The 27,066-nt window shown below is 40.1% G+C and overlaps 1 protein-coding gene across 1 annotated transcript in view; it reads right to left on the minus strand.

Moving 5' to 3' along the window:
- DNAH11 (dynein axonemal heavy chain 11) overlaps positions 1-27,066 on the minus strand; it is a 330,986-nt gene that overhangs the window by 126,991 nt on the left and 176,929 nt on the right. The window contains exons 51-53 of the mRNA XM_077757651.1: positions 26,477-26,600; positions 25,893-26,035; positions 7,619-7,780 (exon numbers count right to left, since the gene is read on the minus strand). Of these exons, the coding sequence (XP_077613777.1) occupies positions 7,619-7,780; positions 25,893-26,035; positions 26,477-26,600 (429 nt within the window). The remainder of the gene's footprint in view (positions 1-7,618; positions 7,781-25,892; positions 26,036-26,476; positions 26,601-27,066) is intronic.

The raw sequence follows: 27,066 nt of genomic DNA on the forward strand, positions 1-27,066 counted from the left end.
TCCTCTATGACTTCTGAAGTAGTTAACTTTTTAATTTGTGGAGTCACATCTCCCTCATTTTAATGATTATTTATTGCATTCTGTACAAGATGAACCAGGTTCAATTAATCAAGGGAAGCTTAAAAATCAATTAATATGAATTAAATGAGCTACACCAACTCTTAGGAAAGTCACACGTAATTTACCAAAGTGTTGTCAATAATGCTCAGACATCTTTGGGAAAATTGCACACAAGTGGCTGGTGATGCAGTTAAACGTTTCAAACCTGTGCCATTAATATTACAACCCGGGTGTGCGAGGAGACAGGCCGGTTCCTGGTGCTGAACAGCAACTGCTCCTGGGCAGCGTCTAACAGCTTCTCAGCATCATGGCAAATCCGTGAGTGGGTTTCCAATACGTACATCCATGTCACTGCTAACCGGTATAACGTTCTGCTTTTTAAAACCAGAGTCAAATACAGAATGATGCAAACCCTGAATATTCTTCACCCTCTAAATCTGAGCTATGTGCACATTACGAAATTAGCAGGCCCAGAATCTAAACTTGCAGGGAAGTTATAGAACTCCGTATAAATAAGATCCTCTGAGGGATTTTTTTTTTTTTAAAGCGCTTCACTGCAACATAAACATGGAGAGGAATTCATTCCTGTCCTATCTTGTTTGAATGAACTACATGAGCACACGTCCTTCTACAATGTAAATCCTTCCCCGGCCAAGTCCGACCTCCTCACGTGGGGTGCGCCTTGCAGTGAGGAGGACCTGGCCGCTGCCCAGCCATGATCCTTATGAGGAAGCTCCTAGGCTGCCCTGAAAAGCTCCCTCTGAGGACACTTTCATTTGTAAATCTGCGATGGAAGAAGTGGTTTCCGGTAGAGCTGGAAGTGGCCCGAGACAACTTGTCTCAATGGGGCAAAATAACTATTGTTATCGGGCTTAACAAAATGGCACAGCATGGGAGACTTGCAGAGCCCGGGAGCAGCTGGTTGTAATTCACACTGTTTTTCAGAAAACTCTAATCGTTCCAGAACAGACCTCTTTGATGACTGGTCTTCCCTGCATTCTCAATTTGTCACTTTCTCTTATGATAAGGTCAGTAGTGACAGCACTTCCTGACATTAACAGCTGTGGCTTTTAAAAGGGTCATTGTAGAACTACTAATTGCAGTAATTTCATTAGCATAAATTATTTATTCTGCCATTCATTTATCTCCAGTTTTCTTTTTTTTGGGGGGGGGTGTAGGGAGGGTATGGCTGCCGATGCGGCTGCAGAGAAGGCAATGCGATGCTGTATTTTTCGTTGTTAGAGACACAAGTGAGGAATATCACTCCTGCTACATTTGGCTCCTAATGAAAACCAGTTGATCCCATTCTCTAGTCATTTAGCAGCCCATCACAGGAAAGCAAAAATACAAATAAGCAGACTGCCAGCAGCAAATGGTTTGTTAAAACCAAGGTTTCTCTGTTAAGAAGCCCTGGAAAACAACGCTGCATCCAACGCACCATCAAATATACACATGAAACTGCTTTTTCCTCACATTTAGGCAGAGGGTTGATTTTTAGTTTCTCAGCTGGCTTAGTGTGAAGGCAGAGATAAATATGCTACTTGGGGCGAACGTTCTCAAGTGGGAACAGCCGTTGCCAAACCGAGTATCGGCACCACCCGACTCTTAGAGCAAATGCCCTGTAGGTCCCCGTTGGTGAAAATGACGGGAAGCAAAAGTAAAATGGAAATCAATACTGGAAGTCAACTCCAAATCAAATATTCTAAGAATTTTACACCTTCCCAAGACCATCTGGTCCCAAGACTACACTGGTCTGTACTTTTAAATTCAAACTTTCGAGAGCATCGTCTTCAAGGAAAAGGAGGAGGGACAAAAAAGAATGGAAATGAAAAGGAGGGAATTATTTTTTAAGTTAACCTTGAAATCTTTTTAACATGTGATATCATTATACCTCCTGTCCACCTTGAAAGTTTTCCTCGGAAATTATTTCTAGGTTAATTTTTTTACAGCTTTATTGAGGCATAAATGATGTACTAAAAATGTACATATTTAACATCAGTTATATTTTAATGATTCAAAACTGCTGGGTTTTGAAATCTATTATTTGTACTTTTTAGCTCCTTTGGGGACAGTTAATAATAGAGACTAATTAGATACTGGGGCTGTAAAACTGGTTTATTAAATAAATTTAATCGTATATAAAATGAGCAGTACTGCATTTAAACGCCTCTCCTGAGTTCCTCATAGTGCTGATTTCCTCTGAGGAAAAAAGATTCTGGAGGCAGCCAGGGCGGCCTGTTTTGAATCCTATGATGTGGGTTGGATTTGCAGGTCCGTACAGTGACAAATGATTGCGCTCCCTGTACTGCCCCCGGCTCTCAAAATCAAAGTTTAGACTTATGGCGCTCCTTTTTAGTCTGTTTCTGTTCCTCCTTTCCTTGTATTCCTTTTTCAGAATAGTCTAACGTTTCTGCAATAGGGCAGAGCAGGATTTAAAAATATGGGGTTCTGGTGTCACAGTGCTGAGGGCGCCCTAACCTGCTGAGTGATGCTGGGCGATGGCCTCCAGCCCCTCACCTGGGCAATGGGGAAGCCAGGGGTCCCTCCTTCGAAGGCTGGTGAGTAGTGGTAGTGGGTATGTCTGTCACTGGTGATGGTAACAGGGCACCAGTGTTAGTTCTATTAAGATTAATCCACTAGACAGAGCAGCCCCAAGTGTTAAACGCAGCACCCAAGTTTCCTAAATCACATACTAGTGTCTTGTTCTTTGTTTTTTTTTTTTTTGTTTTTTTGTCTTGTTTTGTTTTGTTTTGTTTTGTTTTACTTTGTCTGCAAAATACATTGCCTGCTGTCTCTCTGGTCCTGTTTTTAAATTTTTGTCTCTAATTTTAGGGACTAATTTCCAAGGCCAAAGGTAACACGGGTCCAGCACAAGCCAAATCTTCAGGGAGTTTCCCATCACTGAAAAGGTAGTGTCAACAGTCCCCTGACACAACATGAAAAGAGATAAACAACTAAGGACTATGAGGGTGAGAAGGTAAACCGGAGCCCAGCTATGCCTCCCAGAAACAGACATGGCAGATGACGGAGCTGGTTCTGGGAAAGCTAGCACTACAGGAAAGCCAGAGAACTATAGTTTGGAGGGAGCGATGCTTAACAGCATGACCATATCCTCGGATAGGTATAATAAGTAGACCCCAGTTTTGCGGTAGAGGGTATTCCTAAAGTTTACCTAACTGTAAAATCTCTGGAAAGTGGCATTCTACCGGTTTTTGCAAAGCTGTTCTTAAATCAATTAACATGCACAGAGAAAGAAATGCATGATGAATAGTGTATTAGTGCACATGCACAAAGGAGAAGCAGGCTGGAGAACGGGAAGGATGTCAACAATCATGTGGGCCTTTTCTCATTTGTCTGAATAGAGGCTTAAGCCAGTTAGAGATTTAGGCAGATTCCGGATAATTTTGACTGCATCTGCTTCTGTCTTGATCTTTTCAAATGGCTTTAGTACTCCTTGAGAGGAGGAGATTTTCCCCCAATGCAATGAATTTCTATAGCACTTTCAACTTTTAAAATTTGTAGTGAACCACCCTCATTTATATTTCAAAGAAAAAAACTGTGCTGAAAGTCAGTAAGAAAAACACCGCTAACATACCTGTCACTGACAAAATGTTGTTTGCCACTCTTCATGCTGTCCCCTACCATTTTCAGAAGGAACCCAAGAATCAATGAAGAAACCAGTTTTTACGTATAGCAGCAAAGTAACTTTCCTCTTTGAGGGCACATTTTCCACGACTAGATTGGCAAATGGTAGTAAAATATGCCATTCCTCTGTTACCAGACACTGTGACAAGTTCTGGATTGAAGAGGTAGAGGCGGGTGGAATGAAGTCATTCCCTGAAAAAGCTGATGGTACTGACCTTATGGAATAATTCAGCTGTATCCCATCAAAAGGAAGGAGAATTTTAACTTGCCAGTTGGCCAATATGCCCAGAAAGGATGGGCTCCTCCATCTTGCTCAGATCTTTCTGAGAATGGAGACCCCTCCCAATGCAAATCTCACTCCTCCTCAGTGAGGGTGCTCATCTTTCCATTTCCAGTCAGTAACTCCTACCTTCATCAGGCCCAGCTCTCAAGTATGTCTATTATTCACTTTGACTCAAAAACCAACAATAGTACTCATCTTTTAACAACCGTTTCCCCTGCCTTTTTTCATGACTGTTCCTAACTGTGACCCATGTACTTTTTGGTAAGGACCTCTCCCAACTACCTCCTCACAGCATGTGCGACCCCGTTCGCAGGGTTACCCAGCACATCTTCCTTCTCTGCCTCCTCACACCGTTTCCTTCCCCATCTGTACTTCCAAACCTGAGGAGTGAGGAGTGTACGTTCACATAAAGCCTTCAGATAAATACCCAGTGATCCTTAAGGGCCAAACTATTTTAGTCATCTGACAGCTGTGGTTCAGCTCAATACCAGGTAGCAGGAAAGTAACACAAACCTTTACTTACATGCAGACAGCCGATACCCCTGGGTGCTAAGTGTGTGCAGACTGAAAAGTCTATGTCGACACACAAAAAACCCACTTGCCTTTAATGAATCCTTTATCTCTGGCTAGAGGGGTTACTGTGGATAACTATCTTATACTCAGGAAATAAAGTCAATAATTAAGAAGCGCCTAAATTATGCTGATACCTTTCAGTCATAATGATCAAAATTAAAATGAAGAAAATGATCAAATTAGTGCCCATTCAAAAAATTTAAAAGCTGTTTTTGACCTCTGCAGAAAAGGCACCACACATTTTTAGAAGAAGATAGACACGTTGCACTCTGAATTATAATTACTGCTCGTAAGCAACAAATTGGGAAGGTGGGAAAATTAAATAGGCACACTCAGCTGAAATGAAACCCTCTGGCTGATCTGTTTTTAGTCATAAACAGAAATGGTTAAGTGCTTTTAAAATTCCTACTTGACAATCAGCATCCTATAGGAGGCGTCATGATACCACGAGACAGTGCTCGGCACCTGCCGGGAGCCCTCTGCACTTAACATGATGCAAGTCCCGCCTCATCCAGCAGATGTCAATGGTCACTGGCGTATCAAAGCTCCTTCAGCGGTAACTGTTTCTGAAGTGGCGCCTAACCTTGCAGGAGAAAGCCTGCATCATGAGAGCCAAGGCAAGGAACTTAAAAAAAGCACTGTGCCAAACACCAAGTAAAACCGTGCTACTAGCTTTGGGTTCCTCCCATTTGGGAAGTTAAGATTAAGAAACGAAGTACACTGGTTTTTTTCTTTTTAGCAAACCAGTGTGATAACATGAACTGTATAAAAGAATTTTGCTACTAAAAGATACACGCTGATTCTCCAATAAATTGGTATTTTTGAACTCTTCTTACAATTATTAGGAGACCAAACAATGCCCTATGTAATTCTACTAATACAGTGAACCTAGCAAGAGCTTGAAAATTTTGTGGTTAGTAACTGTCACTATTGTTTGTCATGTTTACTGGTTTTTCAGATTTCAAAATACCAAATATTTCTGGCAGACTTTATCTAATGCTAGTCTTTGTCTCCATTAAATGGGGTTCTTTTGGCTCTTTAAGAAAACACTGTAAATGGTGAAAGCAGTGTTTCAGACAGAAATTAACCACTCTAGGGAGTGTCTACCATTCCACTTGCTGTGCCTGAGAACAAACTTACATATATTTCCCCAAATGTTCTTAGTGCTATGCAGTGCCTTCTGACCAATGGACAAAAGTGAAAATCACTTTAAAAAAATCCAACTATAGAAGCCTGCCTGGGTGGCTCAGTCTGTTAAGCATCTGACTCTTGGTTTAGGCTCAGGTCATGATCTCACAGTTCCTGGGTCTGACCTTGCATCGGGCTCGGCACTAACAGTATGGAGCCTGCCTGGGATTCTCTCTATCCCTCTCTTTGCTCCTCACCTGCTTGGTCACCCTCTTTCAAAATAAATAAACTTAAAAAAAAAAAAAAACCAACTATACATTATTATTCACTCTTTACCCAGAAAGACAGTTGCTGTTGTTGTTTCAAAGGTCCAGGTGAGTGCATTCAACGTTAAGGGTAAGTGTAGAGACAGGTCAAAGAAAAATCATTCTGGATGTGGAAAAAAGAGTGAAACAGAAGAGATCATTTTTTCTATTTACAGAAATGTTTTAAGTGTGAAAAAAGGAGAGAGGAAGTATTTGAATCTCACAAAGGCTCTATCATATACACGTTTTCAAATTTTAAGTTTATTTTTGAGACAGTGAGTGGAACAGGGGCAAACAGAAATGGAGACAGTGTATCTGAAGCAGACCATGCACTGAAAGCAGAGAGCCTGATCTGGGGCTTGAATCCATGAACTGCGAGAACTTGGCCTGGGCCGAAGGTAGCTGGTTATCTGCCTGAGCCACCCAGGTGCCCCTATCGTATGCATGTTTTTGATGCTGACAGTTCTTCCTTGACACTCCAGCACTTAAGTAGAATAACGGACATTTTAGAAAAGGCAATAAACTGTACTACAATAAAGCTATCTATAAAAATAAGAAATAAGCAACAACGCTAGCTGCATACAAATAATTAAATATGTAAGTATGTCCAGATTTCTAACCATCCAGCCACCAAATATATAATGTTCAACAAAATGTGAATGGATTCTTTGGAAAAGTGGCAAGCTCTTGGGAATAAGGGAGGCCACAGTGGGCTGTGTCTGTTTCCAAGCAAGTTTCAGATGGAAACAGACAACATCTCTTACATAGCCCCGATTCTATTTTTGGCTGAGATATTTTAGCCTTACCGCTCAGTGGAATCTGAAGACAAGCCTCCTTGGGCAATATTCACGATTACCACCCTTCCAAACTATCTCATCAGAAAGGCACTATGTATCAATAAAACTTCATTTCCAGGAAGTCTAAATGATACCTTCATATTTACATGCCTTTTTCCCTCTGAAATGGGAAGTATACTTGAAGTGCTTTTTGTTTGGTTTTTAGTTTCATGCAACCATTTAAAAATGTAATAACAAGATGTACAAATTTCATTATGGTCAAATGACAAATGTAATTTATAAAACATAAACCTATAAGGCAAAAGAAGCAGATACATTATTTTACTTCATCACTGCAGATTTCATGGGGATGATTTTTTCACCCATCAATAATGTAAGAGAAAAATCACAATTAATTACCTTACTTTGTTAAGATCAAGCATTCCATGATTATGAGTGGCTACTTTTCTCTTGAGGTGTTTATTTGTGGACTTAAAGGATTCATATTCAGCAAACATATCATGATTCAAGAAACTAATGACCCTGGCTTTCCTGGTGAGTCAGTCTAAGTAAGAACACAGTTGTGTGCTATGAGCACACCTTTGTGCACAGACATCTCAACCTGGTACCAAGAGGTCAATCACCATATTCCATAGAATGCAAACAAGAAAGATGATTTTACCATCTTAAACAGAAGGCTTAACTTTTTCTGTAGGATGTGCATTTTGGAAATTACTTATTTACTGAGGACTTTTGGTCAGAATGAGTCAATGAGTGAGTGAGTGAGTGAGTGTGAGAGAGAGAGAGAGAGAGAGAGACCGAGAGATTCAGAGATGACATGGCATTACCTCAATTCCCTTGGTTTCCTCAATGAACCTCCTGCTGACTGAGACCAGAGCCTCCTGTGGCCACGCATGAAACCAGTCAATAGCCGTGCAGTTAACTATGGCTGGGAACTTCCGAGCTCTCCCTCTCAGTGTGTGACCAACAGGAGAGAAACACAGAATGATCTGTGGAGACATGGGGGCAGGGCAGAAAGAGGAGAGTGATGAGTGAGCCAAGAATTACACTGCAATCCTAGACAATGAAAGCAAGGAGCGCAGCCAAGCATGACATCCAACTGTCCTAAAGCACTACAGAGTGGAAGGCAACGTTAACCTGCTTGCTAATCAAGGGATAAACCTGTCCTGAGTGGCTGCCCCAACAAATATACAGCAACACTGCTCAGTACTTTCCTCAAAAGTGGTCCCTCTCCTTTTAAACATTTATGGTAATTATCATCAATAGTGAGAAATTTATTCTTTCCTATTACACAAGAAACATTATAGTCATAAAAAATAAATATCCAAACCAAATCACCATGATAAAATACCAATATCTTCATCTTCTGCCTCCTTCCGTTCTGTAATCATCAGATTCAATAAAACTGTGTAATTTACTTAAAAACAATATTGAATGTTTACTTTGTTTTCATTTAAAATATATCCACTTGCATTCTTCACATTGTTAGAGGAGTAAAAAATTCAGTTTATACATGCTCCTGATGAGACAATTTTAAGTTTCCGGTTTAAATCTAAAGCTCTATTTAAGTATTCAATGATTTAAGGGTTAATTTGTACGTGGCTATGTTTCCATATTCTCTGTAGTGACACAGGGATTCGACCTGGCACCGGTGCCTGAGATGGGCTGTGATCGTGTCCACAGCTCAGGGAGGGGGGAGTAGGAAGGACTTCTGGAGTCAGGTGGGTCTGACTGTCCCTCTGGGCATCTCTGAGTGTGACATGGCTCTCAGATGAGATGCCTTGTGTGAAGGTCTAGCATGAGGAAGGTGTACAGGGAGTACTTCTTTCATCCACTCCCTCCTCTCCTCAGTTCCTGTGGACGTGAGGGCACCAGCTGGGCTAGGCCTGAGGAGGACAGTCCTGGTTTCGTCTTCTCTAGAAATGGCATGGACTTGATAGAAAACAAAGCTTGCAACTCTCCCAACTACGTCTCTAACACTCGGAGATCAAGCAACTAATGCATTCATTTTTCAAATGATAGGACTTTTTTTGTACAGCATTTCAAAAATTCACATCACCAAAATCTCCAGCATATAGGAAGCCATATAATATCTTATTAACAGCTATCTTTACTAAGTTTGTTTTATATACTGTGGCTCTTGAAAAACTCACGACCAGATAAATCCTAATATTTAAAATGTTTAACAATGCATAAGCCGACTGATCATATATTCATTATATACAAGAGCCTTGTTACAAATTAAATAACGGTTCTAATATTGCATATACTAAGTTAACAGAACCAGTTTATGTTCCTGCCAACAGCTTACAAGGGTTCTCTTTTATCCATATCCTCACCAGCATTTGTTACTTCTTATCTTTTTGAAGACAGCCATTCTAAGAGGTGTGAGGTGAAAAATACCAAAAGCATTTTCACTGAGCTAGAATTAACAACTCTAATATTTGAAAGTAACACAGAAGACCCTGAATAGCCAAAGCAATCTTGAGAAAGAAAAGAAAAGCTGAAGGCATCACAATTCTGGACTTCAAGTTATACTACAAAGCTGTAATGATGAAAACAATATGGTACTGGTACATAAACAGATGCACAGATCAACAGAATAAAAAAGCCTAGAAACGAACCCACAACTATGTAGTCAATTAATCTTCAATAAAACAGTAAAGATTATCCAATGGAAAACTGTCTCTTCAACAAATGGTTTTGGGAAAACTGATAGCCACATGCAAAAGAAAGGAACTGAATCACTTTCTTGCACCACACACAAATATAAATTCAAAATGGATGAAAAGCCTAAACGTGAGACCTGTAACCATAAAAACCTAGGGAACACAGGCAATAAACTCTTTGACGCTGGCCATAGCAACTTTTTTCTCGATATGTCTCCCAAGGCAAGGAAACAAAAGCAAAAATAAATGATTGAGACTTCATCAAGATAAAAAGCTTCTGCAAAGTGAAGGAAGCAATCGACAAACTACAAGGCAACCTATGAAATGGGAAAAGATACTTGCAAATGATATATCCCATAAAAAGTACCGAAAATATATAAAGAATTGATACAACTCAGCACCCAAAACACAAATAATCCAATTAAAAAACAGGCAAAGGACATGAATGGACATTTTTCCAAAGAAACATCCAGAAGTCAAAATACACATGAAGAGATGCTCAACCTCACTTATCATCATGGAAATACAAATTAAAACTACAATGATTTATCACTTCACACATAGCAGAATAACTAAAGTCAACAACATAAAAAACAACAGATGTTGGTGAGGATGTGGAAAAAGAGGAATGCCTTTCACTGTTGGTGGGAATGCCAACTGGTAGCGCCACTCTGGAAAACAGTATGGAGGTTCCTCAAAGTTAAAAAATAACTACTCTGTAATCTGGCAATTGCACTAGGTATTTATCCAAAGAATCCAAAATTAGTAATTTAAATAATAACATGCACCCTGATGTTTACAGCAGCATTATATACAATAGCCAAATTATGGAAGCAGCCCAATGTCCTTCAACTCATGAATGGTTAGAAGAAATTGTGTGTGTGTGTGTGTGTGTGTGTGTGTGTGTGTTTGCATGCAATGGAATATTACTCAACCATGAAAACGAATGAAATCTTGCCATTTGCAACAATATGGATGTAACCAGAGAGTATTACGCTAGGTGAAACTTAAGTCAGAGAAAGTCAAAACCACAGAGTTTCACTCATATGTGGAATTTAAGAAACAAAACAAATGAGCAAAGGCGGGGGGCAGGGAAGAGGCAAGGGAAGAAACAGATTCTTTTTTTATTTTTAAGTTTTTATTTATTTTGAAAGAGAAGGAAAAAGAATATGAGCAGGGGAGGAGCAGAGAGAGAGAGAAAGAGAGAATCTCAAGCAGTCTCTGCACTGACAGTGCAGAGCCTGATACAGGGCTCGATCCCATGAACGGCAAGACTGTGACTGAGCCCAAATCAAGAGTCAGATCCTTAACCAAATGAGCCATCCAGGTGCCCTGAAACAGATTCTTACCCATAGAGAATAAACTGATGGTTACCAGAAGCAGGGGTGGGGTTGGTGTAGAGATGGGTTAAATAGGTGATGGGGATTAAGGAGTGATGAGCACTGGGTAATGTATGGAGGTGCTGAATCACTCTAACATATATTTGAAACTAATATTACACTGTATGGTAACTGGAATTTAAATAAAAACTTAAAAAACAAAAAAAAGCAAAGGTGTGAGATGATACCTTGTCATTTTGATTTGCATCTCCCTGATAATGAGTGATAGCGAGTACCCTTTTTTAAGTATCTGCTGGTCATTTGTACATCTTCTTTAAAAAAATGTGAATTCAGGTCCTTTGCCCATTTTTTAATTGGGTTATTGTTTTTTTGCTATTGAGTTTTATGAATTCTGTGTATATTTTGGATATTAATCCCTGTGGAATGCATGATTGGCAAATGCCTTCTCCCATTCATTAGGGTGCCTTTCTTTGGCTGATGGTTTCTTCTGCTGAACAGAAGCTTTTTAGTTTGATATAGTCCCACTTGTTCATTTATTTTGTTGCCTTTATGTTTAATGTCACATCCAAAAAATCACCACCAACACTTCCTGCAAAGGAGCTTACACCCTATGTTTTCTACTAGGAGTTAGAGATTCGGGTCTTACATGTAAGTCTTGAATCCATTTCTGTTGATTTTTGTTATGGTTTAACTTAGGGGTCCAATTTCATTTTTTGCACGTGGCCGTCCAGTTTTTCCAACATTGAGGAAAGAGACTATCCTTTTCCCATTGTATAGTTGTAGCTTCTTTGTTAAAAATTAATTAACCACATAAGCATGGGCTTATTTCTGTGCTCTCTTCACAGATTTATGTGTCTGTTTTTTGTTTTATGCCAATACCATACTGTTTTGATTACTAGAGCTCTATAATATGGTATAAAATCACAAGTACGATGCCTCTAGCTTTTATCTTTTTCAAGACTGCTTTCACTATTTGGGATCATTTTTGGTTCTATACAAATTAAAGGATTTTAATTTCTATTTCTGTAAAAAATACCGCTGGAATTGTGGTAGAATAGCACTGAATTTGTAAATCATTTTGGGTAATACACTATAATAATATTAATTCTTCTAATCCACAAGCACAGAATATATTTCAGTTTCTGTCTTCTACAAAATTTCTGCTTTAAAAAACAATTTCTGTTTTAAAAAATTCTGTTTTAAAAAATTTTTAATGTTTTATTTATTTTTGAGAGAAAGATAGAGACAGCATGAGCAGGGGATGGTTAGAGAGAGAGGGAGACACAGAATCTGAAGGCAGGCGACAAGCTCTGAGCTAGCTGTCAGCACAGAGCCCAACGCAGGGGCTCGAACCCATGAACCATGAGATCATGACTTGAGCGAAGTCAGACACTTAACCGACTGAGCCACCCATGAGCCCCTGTCTTCAATTTTTTTTCATTATCATCTTACATCTTTCAGTCCAGAGATTTTTCATCTCCTTAAATTTGTTCCTTACTATTTTTTTAAATGTCATGTGAGATTGTTTTACTTTCTGAAAGTTTGTTATTAGTATATTGAAATGTAATAGATTTTTTTTGTACTGATTTTGTATCATGCAACATTACTGACTTACTAGTTCTAAAAGCTTTTTTTTTGGTTGAGTCCTTAGTGTTTTCTATATGTAAGATCATGCCATCTACAAATAGAGACATTTCTACTTTTCTGATTTGGGTGCTTTTGTTTCTTATCTAATTATTCTGACAGACACTACCACTACTATAATGAATATAAGTGGTAAGAGTGGGCATCCTTGTCTTAGTTCTAGATCTTAGAGGAAACTATTTCAGGTTTTCACCACTGGGTATGATGTTTGTCGTGGGCTCCTAATATATGGCCTTTATCATGTTGAGGTATGTTCCCCATATTCTCACTTTGTTGAATTTTTATCGTAAATGAATACTTTGTCAAATGCTTTTTCTACATCTGTTGAGATGAACATATGACTTCTATTCTTCATTTTGTTAATGTGATGTGTCATACTGATGTGTGGACGTTGAACCAGCCTTGAAACCCTGGAGTAGATACCACCTTCATGGTGTATCATCCTTTAATTGAGCTTGCTTCAACTGTGTTGAGAATTTTTATATCTTTGTATCAGGGACACCGACCTATAATTTTCTTTTCTTGTGACATCCTTGTCTGGTTTTGCTGTCAGTCTAATTGCTGGCCTTGTAAAATAAGTGTTCCCGCTTCTTCAATCTTTTAGAAGAATCTAAGAAATATTAGTATTAGCTCTTATTTAAATAGTTGGTGGAGTTCACCAGTGAAGCTGTCTGATCCTATATAACTTACCTTTGAAATAATTTCAATCTAGTATGATATGCATATGTCAGGAGCAATTGGTTAAGATCTAATGTAGTCCAAAGGAAACTATAGAGGCTAAGGATGCGTAAGCAGCAATTCACATGATGGAAACACACACTGCAATGTCAGCAACTTGAACTCTCAGCTAACTCCGTTCATCAGCATCAATGGTTGATTAGTCAGCAGCATGAATACTGGATTTTCTTTTCTTCATTTATTTGAGAGAGAGTGAGAGTGCAGGTGAGAGTGGGTAAGAGGCAGACAGAGAGGGAGAGAGAGAATCCAAAGCAGGGTCTTTGCTGATAGCACAGAGCCTGATGCAGGGCTCAAACTCACAAACTATGGGATCATGACTTGAGCTGAAATTAAGAGTTGGATGCTTTAAAAAAAAAAAAAAAAAAGAGTCAACACTTAAAAGATTGAGTCACCCAGGTACACCCAGATATCTTGAGCGCTACTGATGAAATGAGTAATGTTCAAGATATCTGAAGAAAATAAAAATATTATACTTCCATCTCCACCACTGTATGAACAAAAGAGGAAAATTAAGATATTGAAATATTCCAACAATAATACCATTGGCTTTTTGGGCTTTGATTTTGACCAGTTCTATGCTAAAGAGCTTACAGAAAGATTCTTTTTATGTGGTTCTAGCTGAATTCCACCATGACAACACTGCCACAACTGCTACAAAGCGTCCTTCTAGTGAGAGCTAGTCAGTTTCCTACAAGAAAAGAGCTAAGACTGCAATAAGCTTACAGAGCTGGTTTTAAAACTTTAAGGCCTCTTTTAAGTTATGTGCTACACATAAGCTCTAAATGTACCTGAGTTCAGTCTGAGACTTTCTTTCCTTAATATGCACCTTGAGTTGGGATACTGGGGCACAACGGCCCCCCACCCTGGAACAGGTGGTATCTACCTATAAGTAGGTAGATGTGCCTGAAGGTCGCTGAAACATATACCTCCTCCCAAATAGTCCCTGACAACGCAAATGACCAAACCGGCTTAAGTTAGTTCCCAGCAGTGGACTAAAAGAAAAGTGGGCTAAGAAAATAAAGTCAAAAATGCCTCAGACAGCTGTGCTCTTTTCTAAAAGCAAATTCTCACAAGTAAAAAGCAAACCCTGAAATCACCATCTAGGTATTTCTCACAGCTCTAACATGTGGACATCAGAAACTTGCTTTTGGAATCCATCCCATAGAATTTTCTATACCTTTCTTCCCCCTACACACATGTTATGACTTGTGTACAAGAACCCATTTTTCACTGTGCTTTGTAATACATTTCAATTTCTTTCAGATAAGATCCCATCGTAAGCACATATTTATTTATATCTCACTAACAGGACTCAGTCCATTTCCTCTTGTAATGGAAATTTGAATTGCTACCATCACTCTGCATTTTTTTTCCAGGTGATATATTGTCAGAGAGAAGTAACCCTCCCACATATTTACTTCAAAAGCTTCTATCCATAACTTATGTTTACATTTATCCTCAAAAGTCTAAGCATTTTTCAAGAATGATAAGATCTGAATCTTACTGAGAGAATCCTCTTAGGAATGAAAGTTGAGCACACAAACTCTTCCCTTGTTTGACTCTTTCAGTATCATTTTATCACCCTTGTATCTTCCCTGTATCAGCCCCTAATAGCCTTTTAATTTCAATTACCTTCATGAAATCCAAGAGTATCTTCAACGTGCGCACATTCAATACATTTTTATGTTTTATTTTCTTTTTAGATGAAACACAATGAACCTATCACACAACAATTTACTTGTAACTATTGATCAGCACCAGCTGTTAAGAGGTAATATTTTCATTCATAGCAGCACCCTCAACAAGAGCCAAAACATGGAAAGAGCCTAAGTGTCCATCTTGGATGCATGGATCAAGAAGATGTGGTTTATCTATACCATGGAATACTACATGGCAATGAGAAAGAATGAAATCTGGCCATGTGTAGCAACATGGATGGACCTTGAGGTGTTATGCTGAGTGAAATAAGTCAGGCAGAGAAGGACAAGTATCATATGTTTGCACGTATAGGAGGATTAGGAGGAACTTAACGGAGGACCATGGGGGAGAAGATGGGGAGAAATGGTGGGGGGAAAGGGAGAGAGGCAAGCCATGAGAAACTCTTGAATACTGAGAACTGAGGACTGATGGGTGTGGGGGGGGAGGGGGGAGATGGGCATGGAGGAGGGCACTTGAGGGGATGAGCACTGGGTGTTATATGGAAACCAACTTGACAATAAACTATTTGTGGAAAAAAAAGAAGAAGAAAAAAAAAAAAGAAAAAGAAATGCATACTGATAGGGGCACCTGCTCAGTTGGTTGAACATCAGACTTTGGCTCAGGTCATGATCTCACAGTTCATGAGTTCAAGCCCCTGCATCCAGCTCTCTGTGGTCAGCACAGAGCCCCCTTCAGATCCTCTGTCCCGTTCTTTCTCTACCACTCACATGCTCACGCTCTCTCTCTCAAAAATGAATAAACATTAAAAAATTGCAAAAAAAAAAAAAAAAAGTAATATTTTCATCGGGGAATTTTAGTTTTTCAAAAAAACCAAACTCCTCAATTCAGAAAGAAATTGTATATGGAATCCCAGTAAAGCGCAAGGAGCAAATTCACTCCTGAGGAGTGAAGACAGTAGGTGCTCTGTGCCCTACTATATACTATCTACTCCCTACTATGTATTCCCACCTGCAGAAGTGTATTCTCTCATCACTGCTGCCCTGCTTGATTCTAGAGCCTGAACTGCCCACACAATACTTTGCAGACCAGTATGTAGCCTCACAGCCTCTCTGTATACTACACACTAACCTCATATCATAGTGTTCTGTTTTTATTTTTTCAAATAGTCAGATGCCTAATTATCTACTGATTGGACCCATATTTGAACCACCTCATGCAAAGTTTGTGGCTTATGATTGGCGCTGCTCTGCTAGCATGGCAGTCAGCATTTCTGCTGACCCTGGTGCTAAGTGCACACACATGTGCAGGTGCAGAACAAGCCCGTCTCAGGCTGGCAAACCCCACAACCAAAGGTCAGCAGAGCTTTGTGAAGCACATCAACATGTTCTCCAAGATGCAAAGTTCATTCGATTTAAATGACTAAGTCCTTCTGTATTGGATTAAACACCATTTTTACACCAAGTTCAAAGTTTCTTTTATAATATACAGTAAGGGAGAGGATGTCTACCCCTTCTTTGAGCTACTTTCCTTACCTCTCATGCATATAGTTGTAACTGCATACATGGTTCCTGTGACTTGGGGTTCACACCTGTCCTTCCAATGACAGGCGGGCAGGCACTGGTTCTTGCTCACTCTTCTATGCCCAGGGACCAGCATATCACAGGCACTCAGTCAACACTTGCTGAGGCCCCACAGATAGATCAAAGAGTCAACAGAAGGCAATGTGAAAAATTCTGAGCAAAATGAAATTTTGGTATCTGCATCCTAGTTTGTTCTGAAGCTTGTCTGTTTTAGGAAATTTCAAGGAAAGTGAATCTCATATGCAAAATACAAGGTCACACTTTCCTCTCCTTCTGAAGTTCTTTTCCTTCTTCTTGTGTAAATCGTATTAAGGAATGCAAGGGTAGGAGCTAGTGTCCTCTACTCAGAGGGGTGTGGTCCCGATCAGGAGAACACTGCTGGCAGGGCAGAGGCTGGCAGAGCCTGGGGTCGGCACTGGGCAAGCTGCCTGTCAGAGCCAGCAATGCTCCCCATCAGCTCAAATGTCAGAAGACAGCACTTCTCAGTGATAAAACCACCCTAGGTGGTCATCGCCATGAAGGAAAGGAAGCTGAGGGCTCTGCCTGTAAACCACATGGAGAGGAGACTTTCTCATCATGTAAGGCTAAAGCTTTGCAACATCTTATTTTCTACTGGATAGATGAGTATTTGAGCTTTTTACACAAGATCACAGACATCTCATGAAAATTACTTAGGTGAAGACAGAGGCTTGTGGTTTATGCGATGTGCTTCCATGTTCCTCTGCGGCTTTAATGGCAGTGTTGCTGGACATCTCTGTTGAGACTGTTGGGTTCCCTAGATGTGCTGCAGCGTGAGCCAAAAGCTCACCGCCCACACTGTCTGTTGCCAAAGCCAACATATGAACTGCACTCTGTTTTTTTTTTTTGTTTTTTTTTTTTATGTTTTATTTATTTTTGAGACAGAGAGAGAGAGACAGCATGAGCAGGGGAGGGTCAGAGAGAGAGAGGGAGACACAGAATCCAAGGCAGGCTCCAGGCTCTGAGCTAGCTGTCAGCACAGAGCCCGATGTGGGGCTTGAACCCATGGACTGTGAGATCATGACCTGAGCCTAAGTCAGACACTTAACTGAAAGAACCACCCAGGCGCCCCTGAACTGCACTCTACTCTATCCAAGAAGGGAGAAAGAACAAGAACAAGAAAACCTCAACTGGGACCTCAAGAAAAATACTATGAATTGATGAAAACTTTCAAAAGCATGCAGCAGATTTAAAGGAAGGTAATTCCACTGGAGCATATAAGAACCCGAAAAAAGGGAGAAAGATTCATTTCACACTCTTCAAAATCTAGAAGTAACATTATAAAAACCCATAATAAGATTGGGGCCCCTGGGTGGCAGAGTCAGTGAAGTGTCTGACCTGGGCTCAGGTTATGATCTCACAGCTCGTGGGTTCGAGCCCTGCATTGGGCTCTGTGCTGACAGCTCAGAACATGGAGCCTGCTTCGGATTCTGTGTCTCCCTCTCTCTCTGCCTGTCCCTGACTCACACTCTCTTTTTCAAAAATAAACATTGAAAAATATCATTTAAAAACCATAATAAGAGAATAGGCCAAGATAAAGGGACAGGATAAAACAAGATTTATGAAAGAACATATATGATAAAACACAACACCTCTTTCTAAAAACATTAATAGTATCTTAAGCCTACATTTAATCCAATACTTGATGATGGAAAACTTAATAAAAAATAAGACAAAGATGCTACTGTCTTCACTTAAAAGCTTTAAATGGTGTGTGAAAATTATGACTATTGTAATACACAGAAAAGAGGTAATCAATACAAAGGACTAGGGCACCTGGGTAGCTCCATTGAATGAGTGTCCGACTCTTATAATGGGCTCAGGTCATGATTCCAGGGTTGTGAGATCAAGCCCCATACGGGGCTATGCTCTCAGTGTGGAGCCTGGCTGATTGGTTAAGAGTCCCTCACTCTATTTCTCTCTTTCTCTCCCTTTGTCTCTCCCTCTGCCCCTCTCATGCTTGTGTGTGCTCTCTCTCTCTCCAAAATTAAACAAATATATAAAAGAGGAATAAAAATTCAAAGGTGATGTAACTACCCTCTCAGCAAACTCTTAAGTACAAAATACAAAACCTACTGGAGCATTCAATGAACGGGCTGGTACAATAAACAAACAAAGAAGCTTCTTTCCCTTCCTCCCTCCCTTCCATGGCATTCTTATCTGCCCACCACGATCTGTTAGAAAATTTGGCAAGAGCAGAAAATACTATAAAATATCGAGAAAGAACTTAAGAAATGTGTAAAACATACGAAGATAGCAGCTGCTTTACTAAAAGTCAATGAAGATATTTTGAGGAAACGACAAGATGTACCACATTCCCAGAGAGGGTCATTATGAAGATATTTACTCCTCCCACATTCATTAACAAAATTTAGGCAGGTCTAGTAATTCCCAACATGAGTGCAGCTTAACCAAGTGAGTCTAAAGTTCCTATGTAATAAACAAAGGCTAAGAACCTCAAACAACATTTTTAAGAAGAGAATATTCATAACTCACACACTGTTGGGGAAGAAAACATAAGTTATAAATTATATTTAAAAACACAGTGAACGAATGGAAACATTTAATATTGCAGATGTATCCATCACCCTCAGTTAGCCTATACATTCTCATAAGATTTTTTAAAATGTTAAGCTGATTCCACAGTTCATCTGGTAAAGGTATAAATAGCTAAGCAAACAAAGAAAAAGAAGATATTGCTCTACTAGATTCCAGAATATAATACAAAGCTACAATAAGCAATGCAGTGTGATATTAAAAAAATTTTTTAACATGTATTTATTTTTGAGAGAGAGAGAGAGAGGCAGACAGACGGACAGACAGTGTGAGCTGGGAAGGGGCAGAGAAAGAGGGAGACAGAGAATCCAGAGCAGGCTCCAGGTTCTGAGCTGTCAGCATAGAGCCCGACGTGGGGCTCGAACTCACAAACCATCAGATCATTACTTGAGCAGAAGTTGGATGCTTAACCGACTGAGCCACTCAGGTACCCCAGCAGTGTGATAATGATGTAGGCAGAGATGAACAGATTGATGGCGCCTAACAGAGTCAGAAAATAGAATACCACATATGTAAACATTTAGTATAATGAGACAGCTAGCATTTCAAATCAATGATGAAAGATTACATAATAAATGGTGTTTGGAGAATTTAGGGGTGGTGAGAGTAGAAAAGTCACCTGGCATGGTATTCAACAATCTAGCACTAACCATTAGAAGTATTTTAAGTCCATTTAAATAGCATTCAGAAGATTATTTTCATAAACACGAATAGGGAAATGCTTCCTAAAAAAGCCTCAACAAACAAAATCATGTAAGAAAAATTAAGTATTTTTTAACAATAGAAAACAGAAGTCACTGTAAACAAAGGAAGGATTATGATGAACTTTCAGAAACACTGCCAACATGTAAAATAGGTAAGAACATCATGGACATCTGAATACTATCCAGATATGGAGAGAATTCCTAGCAATCAGGAAAAAACTATAATAAATCATTAGGAAAATTGGTAAAGTGTATACTTGAATAAAGGTGTTATACAAATAGATATCTAGAATAAAGTATGTTTTGGTGAAGTATTTCACTCCAAATTCTTGGTATTACTTTTTTTTTTATATGAGCCTTCTAATAAAAAAGGCAAAAAGGAATGTAAGGAAAATAGTGACAGACGTGTAAACCATCAGTTCAGAACATGTTCTTTGCATGGGTTTATATACATACAGAAAACTGGAAGGAGAGATACCAATATGTTTTCAGTAGTCATCTCCAGGCAATATAATTCAGCCTATTTTTTTTCTTCATATGGTTCTGTATTTTTTTAATTCTCTACAATGAACATCTATTCTTCTATTATCAGAAATTACCTTCTAATTCTCTAAAAATACAAATCACATTAGTGTGTACACACACACACAAACACACACACACACCTCGATAGATACATAACAAGACAGGTATCCAGAGTCTTAGAAAACAATCAGGGGCTGTTACATACATTAAGCATTCCCTTCCCTATGGCCTCAGATGGCCAAGAAGGAAGACAAGAAAGAGAAGTTTTGGGGCTAATTAAACTCAACTGGAGAGAAGATAAACGTACCATACTCTAGTTGCAAGATGAGAATTACGTATGAAAAGATGCACATAGAGGGCGTCTGGGTGGCTCAGTCTGTTGAGCATCCGACTTCTGCTCAGGTCATGATCTCACAGTTTGGGAGTTCGAGCCCGCTGTCAGGGTCTGTGCTGACAGTGGGGATCCCACTTGGGATTCTGTTTCCCTCTCTCTCTCTGCCCTCCTCCCCTCAATGGTCTCTCAAAAATAAATGAACATTTTAAAAAGATTAAAAAGAAAAGATGTACGTATGCAAACGTGAAAGAGACGAAGCATTTGGCATTTATTCATCGGCTTAGTGCAGGCGATCCAAGGGCTCACATCTGAGCGTCATTAATGGCAAGTGCCCTGGGGATTCAGAAGTCACATTCTGCACGCCAACAGGTTCTCGCCGCCCTTGCACTCCAAATGGGTACTGGCTTTGGGTGGTGAGCATGGGTAATGGGGTGGCAACTTCACATCATTTAGCCTGACCTGCCAGGTGTGCTCACCAACCCTGTAACACATTTAGCTTCCCAGGTCGCCCGGCCAGGAACGTATGCAAGGCAAGTATCAGCTCATTGGGAATCTGAGTCGTTAGTTAGTACCTGCTGGTGAGAATCACAACATATGAAACTACCACATGGGAAGCCACAATTCTTTAAAAGTCCAAGGATATGAGGGTAGTATTTATGGATTGAAGCGAAAGAAGCTAAAATGTGAACATTTTTATGCCACATTATTTCTTCCTCAGCCTAAGATGCTCATCACAACTCCTTCTCGTGATGCAGCAAATGGAGTGACAAGGTCAACAGAATGAAGAGTATTTGAGGGAAATATCCTATTCCTCCTTAGCATTAAAAAAAAAAACCCTCTTACTCATTTTAGTAGAAAAGAGATAGATTATTCAATTAGGGATCCTGTGGCCGTGGAGGGAAAATAATCCATATCTAACTCCAAAATAAATGCTAGCTTAGGGAGAGGTCAACAGTGAAGAAAGGCCTCTGAAAAGAGATGAACACACAACTGGGGCCAGCTCTGGGAATGCTGAAGTGGAGTGGAAGCAAACAGGTGAAGGGAAAGATGGATGAATTTAAAATGTAAAAATGTTAAAACTTCTGTACATCAATCTGTACTGTACAAGTATTAATAAGTTCGCAGAGCAAAACCATATAATTATCTCAGCAGATGCTGAAAAGGAACTTAACAGATACTTCCTTGACAGGATATATATTCTGAATCAAAAGCCAACAAAAGACTTAATAGTGAAACATGAGAAACGTCCTTATTAACATCAAACCAAGACAAAATTTCCACTACCATCATAATTATTTAACATTCAGTAAATTTAACAATGCAGTGAGGGAGGAAAGTAGATAAACAGAATATTAAAAGACAAAGTTTACCTGCAGGCTGTATGATATCAACCAACTACCAGAGAGGCTGGTTATAAAAATAGTGGGTTATGAAATTTAAAAATCAATAGCTCTTCTATATATATAAACAATACGCCATCAGAACACCATGTGAAAGAAATATTCCCTCTATAAAAGACAAGACTTTATATCATAAAGATAAAATTCTCCCTAAGAGTCAGCACAATTACAATCAAAATTAAAATGGAATATGTTTAGAATGTGACAAAATGATTCTGTTGTTTTTCCAGACATACAGATGTGTGAGAACAAAGAAAACAGAAACATGAATGGTGAGATGTTGAATATAAAAATATGTAATAAAACCTTAATAATTTACACAGTACAAGGCTGGGATCAGTAGTACAGAGATTTATCAAGTGAACAGGGGCACCTGAGTGGGTCAGTCAGTTAAGCACCCAACTCTTGATTTCGGCTCAGGTTATGATCTCACAGCTCATGAGTTTAGGCCCCAAGCTGGACTCTGCACTGACAGTGTGGAGCCTGCGTGGGATTCTCTGTCTCCCTCACTCTCTGTCCCTCCCCTGCTCACTCTTTCTCTCTCAAAATAAGCATTTAAAAAGGCTTAAAAATAGAAAGGATCTAGAAACAGACCCAATATGACATACAATAAAGATATTACTTTAAATCATATTCCTTTAAATCAGTAAGGAAGGAATACATGGTGTTAAGAGACAATGATATCTTTTTGGGAAAAAAAAATAACCTGAAACCTCTCAGCTCACTCTTTACCATTTATGGTAATAAACAGATTTTAGATGTAGTAAAATTTTTTTTTAAAGTATGTTTATTTCTTTCAAGGGACAGTGCACACATGCACAGGAAGAGGGAGAGAGAATCTCAAGCAGGCCGGGAGCTGTCACTGTGGAGCCTGACACGGGGCTTTAACCCATTAACCATGAGATAATGACCTGAACCAAAATCAAGAGCTGGACACCCAACCAAACTGAACCACCCAGAAGCCCCTCTAGGTATATTTAAGTTTTAAACATAAAACATAAAGGTATTGGAATGATGGATTTTTCTGCTATCTCAAAATCCACTTCTAATTTTATTCATAAAGGCCATGTGACAAGATAAAAAATTCACTTCCCCAGACTCCCAGGTAGGTACAAATGGCAGGTGACACACTTGTGACAGGGTCTTGGGGGAAGCCTTGGTTTCCTATTCAGAGAGCTCTCATGTTGCCTTCCCCCTCCTTCTTCCTGTCTACTCATGTGGTGGTCACAAAGCAGGAACCATTAGGAAGAGCCCGGGCAGAAAGGAAATATGATAAAGCACAGGTCTCTACATTTTGGGTTATTCTCTTCTTTGCTGTCCAGCTGACGTCTAACTCCTTCTAGTGAAAAGCTTTACAATCTTGGAGAGAAAAACTTTCCTAGATTCACAAGCAACTCCAAATCCGTAAGAGAAAACACTGACTCATCTAATAAACTTTTTAAAACTTTAAAGTTATAAACAAATACACATGCACTGTATGTATTTTTAAGTGACAAACGATAATTGAAAACACATACGAAATACATATACAAGACTAATTGCTTTGTATACACAGACCTCTTATAAACAAAACCACATGTAAGTCAATGGAAATGTGGGCCCTTTATAGCTTAGCCTCAGAAGTTACTCAGTATGTCTGCTGTCCCATACTTGTAAGCCTACTCTGATTCAAGAAGAAAGGAATTACAACCTACCTGTGTGAGTAGGAAGCACATCAAAGAACTGGCAGATGTATTTTAAAACCACTATAAGTTATAAGTAATGGGCCACCTGGGTGGTTCAGTCAGTTAAGCATCAACTCTTGGTTTCAATTCAGGTCATGATCTCACAGTTCATCAATTCGAGCCCCGCGTCAGGATCTGCATTGACAGCACAGGGCCTGCTTGGGATTCTCTTCCTCCCCGCCTCTCTCTCTCTGCCCCTCCCCCACTTGCACTCTGTCTTTCTCTATCTCTCAAAAATGAATAGATGTAAAAAAAATTTTAAAGACCTATCTTCTTTTATTGCAGCTATTATTNATACCAATTCTCCTAGGAATTTATCCTATGGATGAAAGTAAAGTTGTGTATAAAAGACATACGTAAAGAATGCTAACTTTAACATTATTTTTAACAATGGCTCTTAAAATTTCAGTATGCCTCAGCATTACCCAGAGGGCTTATTAAAACATACATTGTGCATCCCATGCAGAGTTTCTGATTCAAGAGATCTGGAGTGGGACTGGAGAGGCTGCACNACATGGGGCTATCCCATGACCCTGGGATCATGACCTCAGCTGAAATCAAGAGTTGGATGCTTAAGTGACTGAGCCACTCAGGTACTCCATGAAGTATGAACTGGGGAGGCGCAGAGAGAGAGAGAGGGAGAGGGAGGAGGGAGGGAGGGAGAGAGGGAGGGAGGGAGAGAGGGAGAGAGAGAGAGAGAGAGAGAGAGAGAGAGAGAGAGAGAGAGAATCCCCCAAGTAGGCTCCACGCTGTCAGTGCAGAGCTTGATGTCGGACTTGATCCCAGAACTCTGGGATCATGACCTGAGCCAAAATCGAGTCGGAGGCACAACGGACTGAGCCAGCCAGGCACCCCAAATTTGCATTTTTAGAAAGTTTCTAGGTAATGCTGATATTGTTGCTCTAAGAACAGACTTTGATAGTGATTTATAACATTACCAACTCAAATTCTATTATTGTACTTGTTTTTCCATTTCATCAAGATTACATGATCCAAAATATCCACCATGGAACAGGGAGAAATCTCTGGCCTTGTTATGACCTGGCAAAAATATTCTTAGTAACATTTTGATGGGGAGAAAACACTTTGGGCAAGTGAACCGTAAATTCTGATCTAACGTCAGCCCACAACTGCTTGGTAAGATTAATGTGGAATTTAAAAGAGCAGGGCGGAAGAGAAGTTTACAGTCTCTCCAAAGAGAGGTATATTCATGATTGCCACACTGCCCCACTCCCTTTCCTTAGGTGCTCTGGGCTCTGCTGAGTCCTGAAGCCTGTTACTTGCTTCATAGGCCTGGCACACTAGAAGTAACAGCCAAGTGGAAAGTGGCTAGGTTACTAACTGTTTCTATACCAGGAAGCCAGATTTCCCTTAAATTGGCTTCCTGCCATGAATTTGGAGGTATCTCTTATAATACTTGATCTTACAGCTGGCAGTATTTGGTTACATTACATCCCTATGAGTGACACTGAAGCACAGAGCGGTCGGGAGGGAACCTCTGTTGAGACTCTGATCATCTGGTTAATACACCTAAACTGCTTGCCGTGAAGTACTGACATAATTCAGTTCCTTAATTCAAGCCTCTCCCACTGCTCCCTGCATGATGTACAACCCCTTACCTCATCCTAATTTACTCCCCAGCCTGGAGATGCACCTCCTTCCCCCCCAGACAAACCCTGTGTTCCTGTTATTCAGGGCAATCTTGGGTTTCTCCAAAGGTCTACTGGACAGTCCAACCTTATGCTTACAGAAATGTTATGTCCTCTCCCTGAAGGCTCTTCCCTACCCAATGCTGCCCCATGGATTTCAATTCACGCCTGAGGCATGGCACGACCCTTCTTCCAGAAGAGCCCACTGCAGGCAACGATGCTGGGCTTGCCTGTAACCCACGGCACTGTGCACATCAGTCCCGTAATACAGTTATCTGTGAGGGATCTTGCTTCCTCGAGCAGTGTCAGCTCCTCAAGGGCAAAGACCACATCCAGTTCAGTCGAGCAGCGCACAGTCTGCTCAGTGCAATGCTTTATACACGCTCAGTATAAGGGAAACCTTCAGAAGGTATACTCCAGACACCGGTGTGGAAAAATGCCAATGTCCTTTAGAACCGAATGGCTGAAATTCAAACTCATGGTACCTGCCCTGAAGGAGAAGCATGTCAGAGTACCAACAGGAGGTTTGAAATATTGTGCAGGGAAACAAGGGTTTCTTACTTTGAGCTGCAGCTGCACCCTGGACAGAAAGAATTTCCAGCAGTTTTCTCTGGAGTCCACCATGCCTAGACCACGAATTTCATTACGAACTCCAGAAATTATGTTGTCTACATCTTCATCACTGAACAGATCCGGGATTTCTCCTGCTCCTCCCCCCAAAAGAGTGAGTAGAATTACTGAAAAGCAGTCACAATTTCAATTTTAGATAAGACATTTTAATGTTAGGATTGCTTTATAATACAAAGTTCAGTTTAAATGATAAAGAGTTAGAAAACAGAAATGCCACTTTTTTAGTATTTACAAGCCACACCACACACGGAGGACGAGCTATGGGGGCACACTCACGGAGCTCATATACGTAGGAATAACATTTACTACCTCCCTGAAGGCTCCTCCAAGCACCTTACAACCGTAAGCAGACTAAGCAAGCAATACACCTCAAATTAGTTAGGTTTATAGGTTTCTCCCCAAAGACTGTCCCAGCAAACCCCTCAAAGACAAATTATCTCTCCTTAAAGTTCACTGGAACTACAGATAATTTGTCACTGGGGAAGATCTTTCAAGGAATGTGTTGGTTTAATCACCTGATGCCAGCAAGTCATTAATCAGCACGAGAAAGCTCTCATCTAGAACCTGGGCATCTGTCAGCAGGAACACAGTGGGCATGTTCTTGGCTCCAGTTCTGATGTACAAATTGGCAAGATCTACCTGTAAGGAAAGGAGGCCATCATTCATGCGTTGTTGCGATGCTGGTGTGGCGCTGGGACTGTGTGTGTGAGGGCAAACGCTGTGTAACAACAGAGAGAGAGATGCGTGCTGTACTTTCCCCTTGTTTACCTACGTGTTCTTTCCCTGCGATGATCCCACACGGGGGCCCACAGCCATGACATCAACCTCCATCTCTGGCAATATAACGGTGGGCATCGTTTCTGGGCCTTAATGGAGCATAGGGATGAAAAGCGGCGGCCGATGGACAACTCCCTCCTAACAGTCCAAAAATGAATTTGGCGACGCCTTTGCAGAGCAATGCAGTAAAAGGAAGAATCTGCTTATTTCGACAACTGTCTATTTCAGTGAAAACAGTTTGTTTGGTTATGTATTTACTTTTGCTTAGAAATACTGAAAGCATGTGATTTGTTTTCCCTTTTTGGTTGAAAATGGCCACATTTCACCC

Source organism: Crocuta crocuta, unplaced genomic scaffold (assembly GCF_008692635.1).
Source record: "Crocuta crocuta isolate KB4526 unplaced genomic scaffold, BGI_CrCroc_1.0 scaffold62, whole genome shotgun sequence".
In the NCBI taxonomy this organism is placed as follows: domain Eukaryota; kingdom Metazoa; phylum Chordata; class Mammalia; order Carnivora; family Hyaenidae; genus Crocuta; species Crocuta crocuta.